The sequence below is a fragment of the Saccostrea cucullata genome, unplaced genomic scaffold (genome assembly GCF_032062105.1).
Source record: "Saccostrea cucullata isolate Sc308-1 unplaced genomic scaffold, CSIRO_AGI_Scuc_v1 ctg1610, whole genome shotgun sequence".
In the NCBI taxonomy this organism is placed as follows: Eukaryota; Metazoa; Mollusca; class Bivalvia; order Ostreida; family Ostreidae; genus Saccostrea; species Saccostrea cuccullata.
The window spans coordinates 143,896-164,004 of NW_026920090.1; the positions used below are offsets into that span (position 1 = coordinate 143,896).

General features: G+C 32.6%; 1 protein-coding gene across 1 annotated transcript in view; it reads right to left on the minus strand.

Moving 5' to 3' along the window:
* LOC134243137 (fibrinogen-like protein A) overlaps positions 1-14,886 on the minus strand; it is a 59,008-nt gene extending 44,122 nt beyond the window's left edge. Inside the window, exons 1-2 of the mRNA XM_062725372.1 lie at positions 14,849-14,886; positions 14,462-14,528 (exon numbers count right to left, since the gene is read on the minus strand). Of these exons, the coding sequence (XP_062581356.1) occupies positions 14,462-14,528; positions 14,849-14,886 (105 nt within the window). The remainder of the gene's footprint in view (positions 1-14,461; positions 14,529-14,848) is intronic.
* Positions 14,887-20,109: the final 5,223 nt, after the last annotated feature.

Consider the following 20,109-nt stretch of genomic DNA (forward strand, 5'->3'; position numbering starts at 1 on the left):
TTTATCGTGTTTTGCGTTTATCGTGTAGATCGTTTATCAGGTTCTATCGTGTATCGTGTTTTGCGTTTATCGTGTATATTCGGAAACCCTCGCTTTTTATCTTTACTATGTAAAGAAACTACTGAGCTATTCCGAGTTTCTTTTTCGTTTTGTTAATAAAAATAAGATTAATTCAACCGAAAAAGAGAAAATAAAGATTTATCCCTTTCTTTTTCATCAATATAAGAAATAGTAAAGCGTAGAAGGAAAAAATAATTAATCGCGTATTTCATGAATGAATAAATTGATTTATTAATAAATAAATAATTAAATAAATAGAATAATTATATCATGGTAAAGCAGAGAGTAATTGTCAAAATTTAAACAGTAACTCTATTTTTCGGAAATGAAATTATAAGTAGATCGATCAACTGGTCTATTTCTTTAAAAAATAATTTATCGAATTGTATGATTGATTTTGTCAAAATTAAATCCTACTAATATGATTTTCTCAAATGAATCGGAGTTACCGGAGAAAGATTTTTGGTAAGCTACGATGTTCGCGTAGACAAAAAGCAAATAAATCAATAATAAGCAGCATATTGAAATGTATCTTTTTTCATGCAATATTCTGTTTTTCCTTGTTTATCGTCTGATAACGTTAGAAATATGTTTACGCGTCTGACCTGCATGTATGCACAATTATTTAAAGTCTTGAGGTTACAAGTATAATATAATATAAGACAATGATCCAGATGATTTTAACAACGATTTTGGCCGTATACGTTCAAATTTTAAATTTATTTTTTTAAAGCTAATTATAAATTCCTCGACATATGTCTAAATTAATAAAAGAAATCAAAATTATAAAATATAATCAATGAAAATATTCTACCCAATTTATCGCACCATGGCTGTTACTATAAAATAAAAGATTTTCATTAATTTTATTATACATGTACAGGGGAAAACATGAAGTTTTTTAACAGCTTACCTTTTCGGCGTGGAAATAAACTCAAAATATAATCCATCGGGATGCCAAAAATCAAAATAAATCGAGGACCTTTCCTTACAAGAAAACTGACACGTATGTGTAGCTCTCTAATTAGAACACTGTCTTCCTGTGCGGTCAACCGCCCCCTCCCCCTTCTCCCCTAACTGACACCTCGGCCCGTGTGTGTGTGATCACCGTCAACATACCTGTACCGATTTCTCACCTGGGGTCAATTAGTAACCTCGAATACTACCTGGTTCTAATGAAACGCATCTACTTATTTTCGGGATTTTGTTCCTAACTTGTTTGAACAATTTTTTCAAAGATTTAATTCAAAATACATTAAATAATTGTACGATTTATGGATTAAAAAATCATCTTCAATGTTAAATAAAAATTCAAATAAATCAATTTAATGAAATGAAGTCCCTAAACTCACTCCGTTGATTCTTTTTCATTTCGTACAATGTTTCCATTATGTTTATGTAAATAAGTTTTTTAATAAACATAAAAAAATATACTGCACTTATGGTACGTGCAGTTTCGGGTCATCGGGTTTTCTACGTAAAACGGACAAAATTAATTCTAGGAAACAATTTCATTGATCGTAGAAACGGATGAAATAGTTCTAACATTCTAAACTATGAAAATTAGCTCGCAATATTTTTTTAACGGTATCTTACTATAAAAATAAAACAAAAGGAGTCGTCTGATCCGCCGTGACCATGCAAGACTAATAAATACACCGAATCAATTTATTGTATTAATCGATTTTATTCCATACGTATGTAACTTTATTTAAGAATTCAATATTATATTTGGCTATTTTGTTAGATCTTGTTTATCTAATTTTCAATTGGTTGCGGACTTTCAAAATACCGCCCTTCGAATATGCCTTATATGAGATTACCGGGTCAGTGTAAAATGATTTTTAAGGTTAAATATTCATTTGCCGAATTAAACCTATTTTTCTTTATTATTAGAGACAGTACACACAGAGTTTAATAGCAATGATTTATAATTATTTAGTCGGAAAAGTGGCATTTCACTCTTTTAATATTTGTTAATTAATTTCTGTTTTGTATTGTAAAGAGAAAGTATTTAACCATTCAATGTTCGTTAATAAATACGAGATTTTAAGTATCTGTAATGTAAAATGTTTACATGTACATAAGTCAGAGCTTAGCGTAAACGTACATGTGCAGTTGTAACAGATTCATATTCTCATTACACAGTTTACATGTATTAATGCAGATCGCCATTATTTTAATAATTATTTAGATTTTTATTCAGACAATTTAATTTTCTTGAACTGTTTCGTTCTTGATAGATCTATCATGTTAAATTTATTAATTTTGTTAAAGCCGTTTTCTTTAAACCTTTCTTTCGGCCAGTCTTCTACTTGTATTATTTTCTAAGATATTAATATTTAATTGCGATTTTTGGATACATCGCAGATTATAAGCTTTAGACATTAAATACAAATATTTAATTTATTGCGTAAATTTCTTCCGTGAAATAACTTGGTACTTGTAGATAAATTTATTAGAAAGAAAATTAAAATGTATATTTTTCATAAAAAATAAATCTGTTTATAGAGTTTCAAAATTCACACACTTGAGAAGAAATTAAAAAAAAAAAATACAGTCTCCATTTCATAAAAATCCATTTAATCAATTTCATTTTTTTTTATATATATAAATAAACAACTTTTGTAAAATTAATACAGAGATCTCAGGTTCTTTTTATAATATTAATTAAATGTACTTTATAGTTTAGATTTGAAGCTCTGCGAGTATTTAAATTAAAATATAATCTAATTTAAATAATCTTTAATCTTTAAATTTAATTTAAAATAATCTTTTCGTCTTGTCAAAAAACGTTCCGCATTTTGAAACAATCCTATCAGGTTTTGCGTTTATCCTATCGTGTAGATCGTTTATCAGGTCTATCGTGTTTTGCGTTTATCGTGTTTTGCGTGTATCGTGTTTTGCGTTTATCGTGTTTTGCGTTTATCCTATCGTGCGTGTATCCTGTCCTATCGTGCGTGTATCCTATCGTATCGTGCGTGTATCCTATCGTATCGTGCGTGTATCCTATCGTATCGTGTATCCTGTAAAGAATAACGATGCGGGTACTGTACGACTACTTGAAGACTGATTACGCAAGACCGAGGCCGAATAATAATAACGTTTTTTTAGGGGACAAAGGATGTATGGTCACATGACTCAGTTTAATTACGTCATAATATCTGATAAAACGTATAAAACAAGATTTAATCTACAGTTCTTGTATAATTGTTTTACTGTTTATTAGCTTTCACCATCTTGTAAAAGAATATTTAAAACATCAAAACATTCTTGCAAATATTATCAAATTACGGGAAAAATATGATCCACTCTTCCGATTCCCTACACTGCGCGTCCAACGAGACGTTGACATCATAGTGGATCTCTTAGTACAGTAAGATTATACACAGTGAAACACGGGTAGTATGATATCATAAAAACGGATCATGATTAGTACATGGTTGGGTATTATTTGAATTTGAGAACACAAAAAAATATTTTTACTTTGTTATTGACGGAAATTTTTTTTTAGGTATTTTTCGCAAAAATGTGACGGCATTGTTGGGTTTTCCCGTACTCGAGAAATGTAAACATGAAAAGTTTTCATGACTTGTTTAACTACGCCCTGTGCAATATTGAGTTCAGCTCCACTAATTGATATTTTTACGTATACAGTAAATAAATAACATCATTATATAATTGAATAATTTTCTTCTCTCTGATTGGCTGGGATCCAACTATGTTAGAAAAATACTACGTTGTATTGACCTACACGTGACGTACCAGGTCAATACAAGGATTTATTGCAGGTCAATATAAGGAATTATTGACCTGTTCCATTTTTTCTATTACAATGTGTTCTTGTTGAAAATTCTTATTAAAACTTTCAATTAACGCAAAGAAACAGTCTTATAGGAGTTTGCTATAATTTAATCATATAATAAAACAGTTATTGCTATTTTTTAGGTCAATACGATGATTAAGCCACCTTCGAAGTACAATATTTACTTCGCCCTTCGGGCTCAGTGAATATTGTACTCCTCAGGTGTCTAATTCATCGTATTGACCTAAAAAATAGCAATAATTGTATATGACAAACTTGAATTTCAATGTAAATTTCAAATATTTTATGATCGACCTAGTAATGGGCCCAGAAACACGGAGAATCAAAACTTTGCTCAGACACTGTGGGGCATAGTATTTGTCACTCAATATCTCAGAAATAAGTCTAGAAACCTATTAGTACCCGTATATCTGCGTTATGGTCTGTGGGACATACTAAATAAAATATATACAAAATATGAAAAAAACAATAAACGACAGGTATTTTTTCAGCTAAAGATCTTTCTTCCCGAAAATTCACATAAAGATACAATACACACGGAGCGCAGTTGGTACCCATGGGAATTCCAATAGATTGTTGGAATACCTGGTTTCAAAAAACCACATAGATATTGTCAATCAGAAACTCAAGCATCTCTTTGATGTCAACTTCAGAGTATGTGTTTTACACTGTAACAAAAAAATGTTTCAAATGACCAATGTCCAGGTAAGTAAATTTACGAGTTCCATTTTTACTGAAAAAAACAGCTGTCAATGATATCAAAAAGTCTGGATTTCAATTTATTGTGGGGAATTGTTGTATATGAAGTAAAAAAGAAGTTTTCAAGCTGTTGATTTTGGTAAAATCTTGTGAATTCAAATTGTCCAAAAGTTCTTTGGAATGTTTTAGTATTCACATCTGATTCACACCACTTCTTGAATATATAGTTGCACAGTACACTTGATGTTTTTCCTTCACTACTGTCAATATGTCAGTGAGGAGAAAATGTTTCCAACGCCTCCCATAATGCCTATGTTTTGCTATATATTGTTGTACATGGTGTAAAGAGGACTAACTGGTTATATCTAATGTTATTCAGAAGCCGCCATATCTCGCGTCATGATTAAAAATAAAATGGAAATTCCATCTTCTGCTATGACAAACTTAAGATGAGCGTCGGATCAAAAAATAATATAAGAGGTCCACAATGACAATATGAAATAAAGATTCTGTGAAAGTCTCATTAAATTTCACGCAGCGGTATAAGTCTAAATAAGAGGAATAGCGGATATGAGATGGGTACCCCAAAGCATAACAGACAGACGGACGGACGTACAGACAGACGAACGGACGGAAATACTAATAACAATATACCCACCCACTTTTCAAGCGGGGGGGGGGGTATAAAAATGCATAATAGTTATTTTCAATTTGATATAACTATGCTAGTATTTCCAGGAGAAACGATGAATATATTGCGGGCGTAGGAAATATAATGTGACGTGTAATCACTCGATAGCGAAATTTAGTGAATGCACAGATACATTGTATCATGGAACCTCAAAATTACCTTTAAGACGCGAGAAGATAAGCGCAATTAGATTGTTATTAAGGCAAATATCAGTTGTCATCCACAATTCGACCAAATTCATTGACTAATATTCAACTTTTCAATACTTTATAAAATTTGCTCATTAGTCCCCTACCGGTGTAACAGGAGGGGACTATAGGTTCCCTCTGCGTTTGTCCGTCCGCCTGTCTGTCCGTCCGTCCTTCCATCCGTCCGCCCTTCCGTCTATCTGTCCCCGCCTCTCTGTCAGTCTGTCCTACTTGGTTTTCAGCACTTTTTTACTAAACGCTTGCAGCTATTGAGCTGAATTTTGGCATGTGAGTGTATCTTGATAAGTTACAGATCAAGTTTGAATTTTGTTCTGCTTCATTGATTTTTGACAAAATTATGGCATTTTTAATTTTTCATAATGGTTTAAGATCGGATACGTTCGTGCTGCGCAAATCTCCGATGGTTAACATGAAGCGAGAAAAAGCCGATGAAAAAATGTGTTGAATTTTCGTCTTAATTTGGAATATTGTATTAGGTTAAAGGCATTCACAACCTCAAAAACAAGAAGTTTTATCTTGGTCATAAATTTTGCATATTATAAAATGACATCCTGAAGAAAAGGGGGAACCCTGTAGGGTCCATTTAAACCTAATGCAATACTCTCAGAATGCTTGTGCATGTAGCCGATCATATATTTATATTTTTAAGCGAGATAAGTTATTGACAAGCAAGTTGAAGAAACAAAAAATAATCCGTCTAGTTTAAAGTCATCATTTCGTAAGTTCTAAGGTCGATACAATGACCTTGTCAGCAAAAACGATTTATCATTGAGTCAAATGCTGACTGATGTTTGTCATACTTATTATTAGTATATTATTTATACACTGAATTGATGACGGATTTTTCCGTTATTTCACGATCATGACAATGAGCAGACGGTGGATGTGACCTGTCAGCAAGGGATGCTTACTCGTCCATGGCATCTGATCCCACCTTTGATGTTTCGGAGGTCCGTGTTTGCTCTGCTCTTATTTTGTATTGTTTTAAGGACTTTTAGATTGAATACTGTGCGTTATCTCCACATCCTTCTTTTTCACATGTATGCTAAGCAAGTTCATCTTAATTTTAATGGCAAAATACTTAAATAATATTCACACTCGAAATTTGTTTTACAAATTTTATGCACAATAACTTTATAAGAATTATTAATATCAGAATGCCATTTTTGTACAAAATGATCCTGTAATCTTTGTTTAACAACAGTAGTAACCCAGTCTTGATTAGAATTATAATAAAACTGTTCATTCCAAATATGAGAGAGTCCGCATGAGTCAAAAATACGATGAACACAATTAATCCAAGGATTCTTAATAATTTCAGATTGTGCGTTAGCAATTAAATGTTGATATAATATATATTAAATTTTCTTATCTGTGTTATTCAATAATTTACACCAATATGAGACTATTTTTAATGTATAAGAACAGATAGTGGGAAACGTCCTGTTTCACATATAAACCATATATGACGGGGGTACTTTTTAAGTACAGAATGTTTCAAAAATTTTAAATGACACGTTCAATAATATCTAGGTTTTCCTATGATGACGCCTGTCATTTAAAGCGCTATGTCAACGGTAGACAAAAAACAGCTGCAGGAAAGTTTATTGCAAATCTTATAATGGTGGTCGATAAGATGAACATTTAAAACCACATTGACAAGTGGTCTAAACAAAATGTTAATCCGCACAAAGTTAAGGAATTTTGTCACTTAAACAAGGAAGCATGTGAACATCATTTAAGTTTTTTTTTCCAAATTTAATCATGTAACGAAACAAATGACGTATGCAAGCTACAATTTGTTTCATTTAATTATGTGCAATTGTACAATGAAGACAAAATTCTAAAGAGTACAAAGCGAATTAAACTTCAAAGCAACAAGAAGACTTTACAAGGAAATGATTATGATAAGTAGGAAATGGCGCAAAATATAATTACAAGATAGGTTACTTGTTAATGCACATTATTTAAGTAACAGATGATCTGTATCAATAAACATAAAATGAATATCTTTGATAACAAATAAACTTTAAGATAATTTCATACAAATGTTGGAATATTCAATAATGATTCCATTATCCATCAGTTCTTTGACATTGATGTCGATATCGACGTCATAATCACGACAGCGTCGGCTTACATCAAAGACTTTTGTTTTAATTGAGGTTGATATCGACATTCAATTTTCGATAAGTTGATATCGACATGAATCAACTAAAGTATTTGACGATATCGACGACGATATCAACATACATCGCTTATATTTTGATTAAGGTCGATATAGGCATTCAATTTTCGATTTAGTCGATATCGACATACATCGCTTTTATTTTGATTAAGGTCGATATCGACATCGATATCGGCATTCAATTTTAGATATCGTCGATATCGACATCGCATATGAATCAAATATAGTATTTGACGATATCGACGACGATATCGACACTGCTTTGTTGATAATGTCGATATCGACATCAGAGTAGGTCGTAAACATGTATGAAATTCTTGGGAGGAAACATGTCCTGAAAATTTGATATATTGTTTCTTAAAATTCACCGCAAATTATGTGTAATTTTTGTTGAAATTGCCGACATAGTTTAATGCTATATTACTGTAAACCCAGTATAGATTTCAGAACAATTTTTAACGCTTTAATAATTTGAAATATATGGAAAATTGACGTTGCTAGCCAATTTTACGGGAAGAGTTTTTAAAAATAGTTTTGAAAAAGTTTAGTCAAAAGATTCAAAATACTGTAAAACCACATATTTTCGTGGGGTCAAAATTTCGTGGTAAGAGGAAAAATTCTTGGTTCGTGGGGATTTGATTTCTTGGATTTAGAATTGTCGAGCAGTTTTGTATGTCAAATTTACATTAAGAGGTGGACATGAATTCGTGGGTCTTTTCACACCACGAAAACAACGAAAATAAAAACACCACAAAAATTTGTGATTTCACAGTATCAAGATGAGGTAAAATGAAAACTATTAATATAAACAAAATCAATATGTCTTCTCGTAAGATATTGCTGTTATAATGCAAAAATGTAGCGTTTATCGCTTTATTTATCTCCACAACGTCATACGTTGACCATAAATTGCGTTTACAGTATGTCAATTAAGTATAAATATTTTGACATTTGGAATGTGCAAGATCTACAGGTGATATAAATGCAAAATGTAATTTTATTCATCATTTAACTTATGTTAGATACATATTAGGATGACCAGCAGCTTATTTACACTAATATTGTGAAATTCCCACAATGGCAGAATGAACTGTATAAACATCCGTCGTGCATGAGAACTAGCACGCACCGGCAACACCGCGAACGATAACAATATTGTTTCCTGTATTTTTAGGAGGTTTTTGTTCAGTAAGACTTCAAACATAACACCTAATTGTGATCACTTTATTCGGAAAACATACCAGTTATCCTTTAGACTTTGTGTATTCCAATTATGCAATTATGTGATTGGTTGAAGCTGATCATGTGACCTTAAACAACACTATATAAGCAAGCACAGCAAAGCTGCGGGGTTCTTTTGAGTCCCACCGTCAGAGAGAGATGATCGACGAACCTTCAGAAAAAAGGTTAGTTGGATGGATGGTCTGATATCGAGGCTTACCACAATTATTGATAATACAAGGGGGATTGCCTATTAGCAAAGGCTTAACACAATAAATCAGTAGTTATGTGACTAACCATTTAGAGGCAGACCATAGATGGAAATCAACCCTCCAAGGCTTGCCTGGTAACGTTTTAAGTGTAAGTCTCTGTTTGCATTAGATGACTGTACGTCTTGAATAAGGACAATTAAGTATCCTCTGTTATCAGAGGCTGACATTTAGTGGTAGGTTAGGACTTAACATCGTGACAGGCACTACGATCCTGAATAAGGCATAACTGGTGTCTGTCCGGTGCAATTGTAAACCTCATCTATTGTTGTAAATCTAAAACCGACATCCAAGTGTGATTTTCCCCATAGGCGCTTGGGTCAAAGATACTGTATATTCTCTATATAATGTATTGTCGAGGAAATTCGAACTATACTCGTAACAGTTTTTTTCAGTACACAGTGTTAATTTTTAGTTTTTTGTAAACCTGTCTGCTTCATATACCCTAGAATGTCGCGGAAATTCGATTTTATGCACGCTTTAAAAATGACATATCCCACTGTATACTAAAAAGAAACAAGGCTTGCAACTTCATTTGCCCCTTTCCGTGCCCCAGACTCGAGTTTTTCCTGTTAAAAGTTATATGCGCCGCTTACAAGCTGAATTATGAGTCCCCATCTCTGCAAATAATTCTTATACAATGATTAAAATCCTCAGGTATAAATTTTTCATCCATCTTATATTTTTAAATAATTATTTTCTCTCCAATTGCTCCCGTTTAAACGTCTAATCACGGAAGTTGCATACATGTGATGATAATAATAAATAATAATGATTGTTTTTATATAGCGCTTTTTCTAGCATAAATGCCACTCAAAGCGCTTTACAATACATTATTACCCCAGCAGACCTTAACAATCCAGATTCTTTCTCAGTGCAAGCTGCCGTTATCAGCGCTAGAACACTAACATTCTGACAATATCTTTCACTGTCTATAGCCAGGTACCCTTTTACACTTGGGTGGAGTGAGGAAATTCGTGTAAAGTGCCTTTCCCAAGGACACAACGTCGGCTTGTCGTGGCCAGAATTCGAACTCACACAACCTTTCGATTTGGAGTCCGGCACCTTAACCACTGGACTACCGACGCCACATGTAAAACCAAAACGGGCGTTCCGGATTAATTGACAGTTCCGAATGTCGCAGATGCTTTGTAACGCCAGAGAGTATCGAACATTACAAAATTCTTTTCTTGGCGGCTAATTTCATAATGAATAAAGGAAACGAATGCCCCACAACTGCATGGTAACATTTTACTATTCAAGTACAAGATCTTAATTGATAATTCTAATACTAAAATGAAATAAACAAGTAATAAAGTGAAACCCATAAATGAAAAAGGAACAAAAATCTTTGAAGTAAAATTTAAAAAAAAATCTATATTTTTATATTAATATTTTTGGGGGGAGAAGGAAAATCAACGTATTTACATGTTAAACTAGTGTTTCAAAGTGAATTAAAAGTTTATAGACAAAATAAAAAAGTGATAATTATAACTATCAAGAGAGTAGTGAATTAAATTAAGCACTACACTGTACATTAAACAGAAGAAACAGGTTGAAACGCAATCATTGTAGTAAAACATGTTATATATTTTTTTTTTGTTTAAAAAGCTGACTTTGAAACTTAGAAATTCAAACAGGAAGAGGATAATCAGATTTAAAACAAAAAAAAAAAATAGATTAAGTTCATCACCAATACACATCCTGTATATAAAAGCAATTTAGAAATAGAATAAAGTATATCAGTAAAGCAGAGAAAAGATTTCAAAGTAAATGTAAACCTGTAGTGTAAAAAGAAAAATTCTGAAAGAATGAATTACGACTAAACAAATCTATTTTTTGCTATAAGCAAGTACGTATTTTATTTCTGTGTAAGTAATTGCACAGAAAAGACTGTGATTATTCTTTTGGTAGACAATTTATCGTTCGAGTTCAGTGCTTTTACTTCTTTAATCTAATTCTAAGATACTTCTGAATTTTTTTTAATAAACATTTGAGTGGGTGATTAAAAAATCACGAGGAGATGACCCTGATGTCCCTGAATTTGCTACGGCCAATGTGACGTCAGGCATATCGCATATGTTAAAACCCTATATTACTTTGTATGTTACAAAACATAATTAATTATTCCATAAATTTTTCAAATAGTAATTTAATTAACTTCCATATTCTGTTCTCCAGATCTAGAGGTCTAACTGGAATTTTAAGTCATCGATACAGCCTATCTAGCTAATATAGACCAACTAGGGGCTGCATGTCGACATGGAGGAATAAATACTCATATGAGAAAAATGCGTTAGTCTTATTAACTCCATGCAGAGGAGAATCAAGGTTATGATAGATGTACGGTTGCAATATTGTGAATTTTGCTCATTGGTCTCTTTTTGGGGGGGAAGGGGGCACTGTAAAATGAATTTCCTTAACTCATGAAGTATGTGTCAAAATCAAAATAGAATTTGGCATCGTCTTGACTTGAGATGAGTTCAATTGTTCAACAGCAATTCTGAAACAAATATTCAAAACCATTGAATCACATCAATGATTAATACCCTGATTTTTGCCTTTCAGTATATATTTTTGTATAACATTCAGGTGAATCTATTCTGAATATAATTATACACGGAAGCAATACAATTATCCTCACTGCCGATCATAATATTGTGTTGATCATCAATGCAGAATGCAAGAGGGTTACGTGGACATTGGTCTTGTAGGAGTAGAATTGATAATTTCAATTTCAATTGAATAGTTTCCTCTTTTACAGTATTAGCTTCCTATGATGGCATATTTCTGCTCCCTACATGTAAGATAAATTATGTTAACATGCAAGAAAATTATGTTTCTACATATTGTGCATCTGACAGAGCCTTATTTCTCCTTTGCTTGGAATTTCATCAGAGTGTTTATCTTTCAAACCCTGGCTATATTTGGCATGGGTAACCATGCAAAAAATAAGTCAAACGGCGCGCGCATGCGCCAGTGAGAGGAATACAACAGTAAGTTGACTGGCTCAAAACACCAAATTGCGGAATTGTTTTCTTTCAAATTTCGTGTGAATGTAATGATAATAATCGTCCACTATATAAATGGCTGTTTTTGTGGTAGTAAGGTGGCGGTTTAAGAGATGGCAGGACGAATAACCTGCTCGTAACATGGCTCTGTTTCGCGTTAACGTAATCGTCACGGTTGATTGAAAACAATTCCAGGCCCTCTCTGACGATGGGTAACAAGTTTTATGGGGGAAAAATTACAATAAACTGCTTAGTTAACCGTTGTTGCCTTCATTAACTAGGCAACTTGAAAACAAGACCCAATTGAACTTCCGTAAACTGTGCCAAGATTGCGAGAAATTCATTATGTCTCTTTATTTTGAAAAACGATGTGCATACCTCATATGCATCAAATAATGGAACAAGATTTATTGACAAACTCGTTGTTATCAAATTGCACGTGGTTTGGATTTTTTTTAGCGTTTTCCCTACATGACGTCGTAAATTTTACAGTTGGGTGATTCTGAATACTGATTTTGGTCCATTGTAACTTAATTTCTCTTCTGACCAATTTTCGTAATTTTCAGTCATGCGGTCAAATTTTTTTTCGAACATTATGCTACCCTGAATTTCTTTTTCCTTTCAGTATATTGATGTTGCATCTTGCATCTACGATGTCAGAAACGGGCGTTAGTAAATTAATTAAACTATATTAAAATTACATTTTCTTATTAGATTGATAACATATATGTCAAGATAATTAGCTTGCATGTTGACATTAATATGTTGCATGTCTGCATAATTATCTTGCATGTTAACATATTTTATCTTCCATGTAGGGGGCAGAAATATTCCACCATAAAAACCATATTATAATTATTTTTAATTGATAAAACATTGTTGATATTACTGAATAACGAATTAGATATCATGGTTCTCGTTTAGATGTTTTGAATGAATTCTCTGCAGGAATATAAAACAGTTCTACTAATAAAGGAGAACACAATTAATACCTCTCGGTATACCAACATTTTATTAGAAAACTTGGTCTCCAAGGATTACATAAATGTGACAATGCATAAAAATATATATAATATTTTAAAGTAATTGTGCGTGCAATCAGTGTGGTTTCAGCGAATTAATTCTGCTGATGAAATTAATGATATTTTCAAAAAAATATTTTTAAAACATATATTTTAGGTTCCATTGCAATTAACAGCCGAAAATGGCGTAACGGTATCGTCCTGTGACATCTTGACTCAAGTCTATCTTTCCTGCTTAGGAAACTGTCAATTGAACCAAGCGAAATTGTATTTACGATACCCACTGCTGCGACAGAGGATGCTTACAATTTTTTCAAAGAATCTGCAGAAAAGGTAAAAATTAAAGTAACAGACCACAAAAATGAAAGCCAGTGAATTTAAAATTAAATTTTATAGTTTACTGAAGCTTAGTGTAAGTTTCACTCATTATTTACATTTTCATCTTTTGAAAGTAATATTTTTTAATGTAAAAGTTGTTCATCAAAAGTGATCGTAGTGTCACAAACATGTATCCTTATACCGTATAAGTAGAATTTTTAGCGAGGATTTAATTTTGGCATTATTAGCGAGGGTGCCGAGATCGCTAAAATTGAATATCGCTAAAAATTAATTGCGTTTTATTTGTAATAGTTTCTTTAATATGCATTTTAAGATCGCTAAAATAACATCTCGCTAAAAATAAATTACCAGTTTTTAAGGGCAAATCGCTAAATTTGCGTCTCGCTAAAATTTCCACTTATACGGTAAATAAAAATCATAATGTAAAAGGTTTATATGTACATTGCTTACATTTTGATCTTTTGAAAATGAATATATTTTTTAACATAAAGGTTGTTCATCAAAAGTGGGCATAACGTTACTTAAATGTGTCATAATAAATAGAAAGGTAGCGTAATATGCTGTTGAAACATCATGTTATCTTTTGCAGGCTGGATTAAATAAAATGTATATCATTCCTGAGGCCACTTCGGTTTTTAACTACTGCAGAGAATATCACCGTTTTTATGAAACCACTTCTGATAAAGAGGTGGATCTTTTTGAAAGAGGAAAACAACGCATAGTTTTAGAATGTGAAGGTATTTAAAATGTGTTTTGACAACAGTCGTTCACAGAATAATGTTAATGTACTTAGTTGTGGAACTTTTGAAATTATAGTCACAATTGTTATATTTTCAGACGACAACGTCAGTATTTCTGTATTAGAGGTAATGGATGATTCCATTAACATTGTCTCTAATAAATTTTCCAATGTGCTGGCAACTTACCAAGTTCAGAAGGATTTCGAGGCTATGTTTACGGAGATTGTTGGGGAATCCGTATTTGACGACTTTTCTATGAATCATCGCTCAGAATATTATTAGTTACACAGTCAGTTAGTGACCTAATACGGAATCATACAGGGTGTGAAATGGAAATCCGTATTGGGACTCGGCTTCGCCTCGCCCAATACGGATTTCCATTTCACACCCTGTATGATTCCGTATTAGGTTACTAACTGACTGTGTAACGAATTTATCCCGCTGAAGACCTAACGTTAATTCTTAAATATTAAAAAAAAATCTATGTGCATACTATGAAAATATCACTTTTTTTTCCAATAACAATCAACATAAAATATCGTAACAAGAAATTTAAGTAGTAAAACTACCTACGCAAACTGTTTCTTAGGAATTCGTTTCTTAGCCGCCATTTTTATTTACAATATCAACGCTTCGAACGGAATCGCGTGCCCGATTTTCATATTACGCCTCGACGGAGACGTAATATGGAAACGGAGACGTAATACGGAAAATTTCGGGGCGTCATGTGATTAGCTTTTATCCAATCAGTAATCGACAAATTTGTCTGAAGCGGGATAATTTGAAATATCTCATGAACTACGCAGGAAAATGAAATTTGACATAAATGAGGAAAGGCCAATAAACATCAACGTTCCAGCTTGTTTAATTAATTCATTTGAAAGGACCACCGGAAAGACTTTAAATCAGTCACTTCTACAAACAAAATTTTCAGATAAAATTTCTTTTCTCGGTAATAAATGTAGGATTATGCCAGAAATATTTCAGAGCTTGTTCAAACAGGCAGGGGATAACGTTTTAAAACTTCTTAATAAAGCCATAGCTGATTCCGGGCTTTCAAACACTAGAAACATTATTCTTGTTGGATTTTTTTCAAGGTCTACCATACTTCAAAACAAGATAAAAAATGAATTTCCTATGTGGCATGTCATACAGTACCGACCAGACCCAACTTGACACCAAAGCAGTCCCAGAAAGCAGTCCCCGGGACTGCTTTGGGACCGCTCTGGGACTGCTGTGGGACTGCTCTGGGACCGCTATGGGACTGCTCTGGGACTGCTGTAGAAAGCATTCCCAGCAGTCCCAGCTGGCCCTGGGACTGCTTTCTGGGACTGCTTTGTTCACTCATGTGTGAAAGAGGTTCTGAGTGACATGATAGCTCCGCCCCCTTGTGTATTCTGAATTTGCAGGCTCCTTGTTGTTTTGTTTACTTGCAGCAGAGAGGAGTTTAAACTATTAAAAAAGCAAGGATTTCTTACAATCTTTTAATAACTTGAGATTACATGTATTATACTTAATTTATAGTTTTAGGGACTGCATATTTACACAAACGTAATACAGAATATTTTAAAAAATAAAGTTGTTAAAGAAGGAAGTAAGGAGGAGATTTTTATTCTTAAAATAAACTACGGGATCATAAGAAAAAATATCTATATGTACTTTCATTTTATTATTTAATCTAAAATTTAATACTCAAAACTTGCATTTGACACTATTAAAAAAATCATTTCATTTAGATATAAGATTTTTTAATTGAAAAGGCTACACGTTTTACAAATACCACGCTAAAACAGTACTCCATGCAACCCTCAAATAAAAATCTAACAATTTATGACATGAAATAAAAATTTGCCACCATTCTTCCGTAACATAAGTAATTTGAACAATTATACGGGAATTTACAGATTAATTAGTTTTTAATTTAAAAATAAGTTATTAAGATAGTACATTTAAATAATAATAAAATAAACAGTTAAAAATACCGGGAATTGGATTTTCAATCATGCATGTTATTTGGGTACACGTATCAGTGTTACACATCATTGAACATGCTGCTCAATTAACAATGACCCTAATTTCAATCTGTGTAAAAAATGTAATGCAAAAATAAGATAAATGAAATGGGTATAAATTTCCTTCAAGATTAATTAATGTTGAACATACATTTTGTAATCGTAGGATTCTATACTGGTCACTTATACAATTCACAAATAAAACAATAATTTTTATATTACCATGTCAGTAAAAATAATACTGAAAAATATTACTTGGCAAAGTAGCTACGAATTTTTCAAAAGCCCTATAACTTAAGAAAATGCCTTTAGAGTATCCCGATTGTATGGAAATCGGCCATGATCTATAATGATAAGGTCTATTTAAAACTAATTCTGGTGAAATAAAATTAATTAATTTTAATTTTCTGTATAGAAAATAAATATGGGAGCCAGTATCAATCACAAAAAACCCCAAGATAATTGTGATTAAATATTCATGTTCATTGTAATTCATTTATGTAGGTGTGTATATAAGCTTTCTTCCTTCAATAAATATTATTTCAAATTGTTTCAAATCTATGCGCGTACTACTCATACATGTAAATGATCTTCGCATTGTAAGGATTCCTAGGATACTGCTCAGAAAAAAATCAGCTGCTTTTTATAGTTCCATTGTTTATTGGAAATCTCATTTCCGAGTTAGCTCCGCCCATTAAATTAATAAACCCCGTCCACTGGACTGGGACTGCTAGGACTGCTTTCTGGGACTGCTGGGACTGCTTTCTGGGACCGCTGGGACTGCTGGGACCGCTCTGGGACTGCTGTGGGACTGCTCTGGGACCGCTGCGGGACTGCTTTAGCAGTCCCAGAAAGCAGTCCCCGGGACTGCTCTGGGACTGCTTTGTGTCAGGTTGGGTCTGGTCGGTACTGTAGTTCCTAAAGAAGCTAATATGGTTGTAGTAAAAGGAGCAGCAATGCTTGGTCAAAAGCCGGAAGAAATTCAAAAGGTAAGATACGTCATCAGCATGCACAGCCAATGGAATTATGCATACTTGCTAAGAATTTCAACGTCAAATATTTTTTTTTTAAAGAAATAGTTAATTTTTTCTCTCTTTGCGAGAAGATGCTTGATTTTGTAAATTTTTGCTGATAAAGTTGATTTTTTAAAATTCGTAAAAAAATGTAATTTTTAGTTTGAACAGAATCATAAAGTTACTCATGCACAGGCGGCAACTGAACCTGCTGCTGCAAGAAAAGCCTACACGGAAAGTATTGTCATAGACGTGACAAACACATCAGAATCTGAAGATGCTGAGGGAGACACAGATATGGAAAGTGACGAAGAGAGAAATAAACCCAACCTGGAAGTACCAAAAAAAAAAGAAAGTCTAAGAAAAAGAAATACTGCGTCATTATGTGAATAATAAAATAGCCATGATTTGAGAATTATTATTTTTAAGATCGAATTTGATTATTTGAACAATCTCTAATTTATACTACCGGATGATGTCCATGAAATAATCATGATAAAGACAGATCGTTGTTTGCTATTTTTGAAGAGTTGAAATGTTTCCTTATCTTTTTGTGCCCCCACCCTAACTCTGGTGGTCTTTTTTGAATAAAATTATATTTTCAAGCTTTCAGTTTGTTATGAAACTTACATATGATTTATCTTTTCTGGTAAATTGACTCTAGAGATCATTTTTAAAAAGATGATATCAAATATATAGTCTAATGCTTATTAAAACTTACATGTACATGTATTTCCTTGTAAACATTATTGTGAGTAAACAATTCCCCTTCCATTTGAGATACACTATATCAATGGGTGATATAGGAACAAGATTATCTATACATTTCTTTATACGTCATCAGGAGGAGAAACCAGAAACCATAAGTTTGAATATTAGGATTTTTTAACAATCTTCCTAGGAACCACTGGACCAGGAAAAAAGTAACTTAGACGTAACGAGCATTTTAATTATTCAGATCAGAATTATAGGGATATAATGGAATCAGCAGAGAACTTATCCGGAAAATCAGGAATATAGGAATAATATCTCAAAATTACTTTTCTCAAAAGAAGCAAAATTATGTTGGAATATAATTTTGTGGAAGCGTTATCTGGTACTGTAGATTCATTACGGCCCCTGTATATAAGACATGTGATCAAATGATATATTCATTAGGAAAGAACTCTGATACCGAATATCAGGACAAAGTGAGTCAGATGTGTGTTGTGGTCCTTGTGTTCTTTTCAGTTATAAAAAAATTCTACGGAAATGAACAAACACTATACGGACCAATTTAGAGAACCGTGTAATTTTTTTACAAAGATTTTAAATGGTCTGACCACTACAGTGTATATACTTTCAATCAGAGTTATAATTTTGAGAAATTTGTATATAATCCAACTAATAGGCCTATTATGGAGTACCCCATTCCGTAGACAACGAGAATAATGCTGAATTAGGAAACCAGACATGGCTTTCGAATATGATTACAGCAATGTAGAGGAATCTTTCAAGTCTACAGTTTACAAAATGGTGTGTATGATATTGAAAGCGGCCAAAGGCAAGCTTTTTAAGCCAACAAGTGTATGAGATGATTCTGTCTCAACCTGTCGGTTCCTTAAAATTAAATTTGATGCTTAACTTTGGTAGAATTTTTAATTATAAGTCGACTATTTTTCATTTTCTCCTATAATATTTCAAGGAAATATCTACATCCTATGTTTCCTACAGATATTCACAAATTGTTGCTTTAAAATTTTTCAAACATAAAAAAAAAATTACAGTGACAGGATATTGAACACATAAAAAAATCTTGCTCTTTTTCTTCCTTTAACGATAATCCCGCTGGACTCATACTAGTTTGGCAGTGTCAGTTTAACGTATTATCGTTTAAGCGCCTAAATAAAGAGAGCCCCCAATCCTGACAACAATATCTTCTATCATAAATCTGTAGATTATTCCAGTCATTTGACTAAATATGGAAAGAAAGATGTTCGGACATTTTGTTAGAATGCATTAAAAGTTTTAGAAATATACAATACAATCTTACAAGTGAATTTCGTCGTGAAAGAATTAGAGAGACTGTACATTAACAACATGTTATGGTTCCAGCCGACAAGGTTTGTATCAATTTTGTTTGGTTACAATGCTCATCATTATGCTTTAAAAGAACTTGGTTTTAATTCAGTTCACTTTTAAAAGATAAACTTCTTTAAAATGAAATTTTAGTATTAACTTGAACTTCCTGTTAAATAAGGAAGTTTGGTCTTACCTGTATAGAAATCAAACTTCACAAAATCTTTATAAATAGAGGCATTCTGCACTAGGGTCAAGCAACGGCTCTAACAAATCCTTATCCTCAATGAAAATATTTTAAATTCACTGAATATTTTTTTCTTTTTTTTCTTATGAAGATCTTGCCAATAATCAGTTTACGCATAAACCACACTAAGCAAGCCACTCCTGAGATTAGATAGGGTGCCTAGGAGGAGAACGCATTCCTTTTGGCCTGTCATTTCCACCATTGGCACTATGTAATTTTTAGTTACATGAAAATGATGTTATTTATGTTAACAATTTCATACTAAAGACCAAATGCCTCTAAAAAATAGTTGAAGTCCCTATAGCATTAAATAAAATATCAGGAATATCCTGCATTGTTTAAAAAATGATCTTATTTAGAGCAAGCTTTTGGGTAGAAAATACATTTCGAGATATAGCTACATAAATAAGGAAAATTGTAGATGGAAGAGGCAACGTCATATCGTTTGCAATACAGTTTAATTATTTATTGGCCTTTCATGGTCTTATAGTCAGTAAAATACCC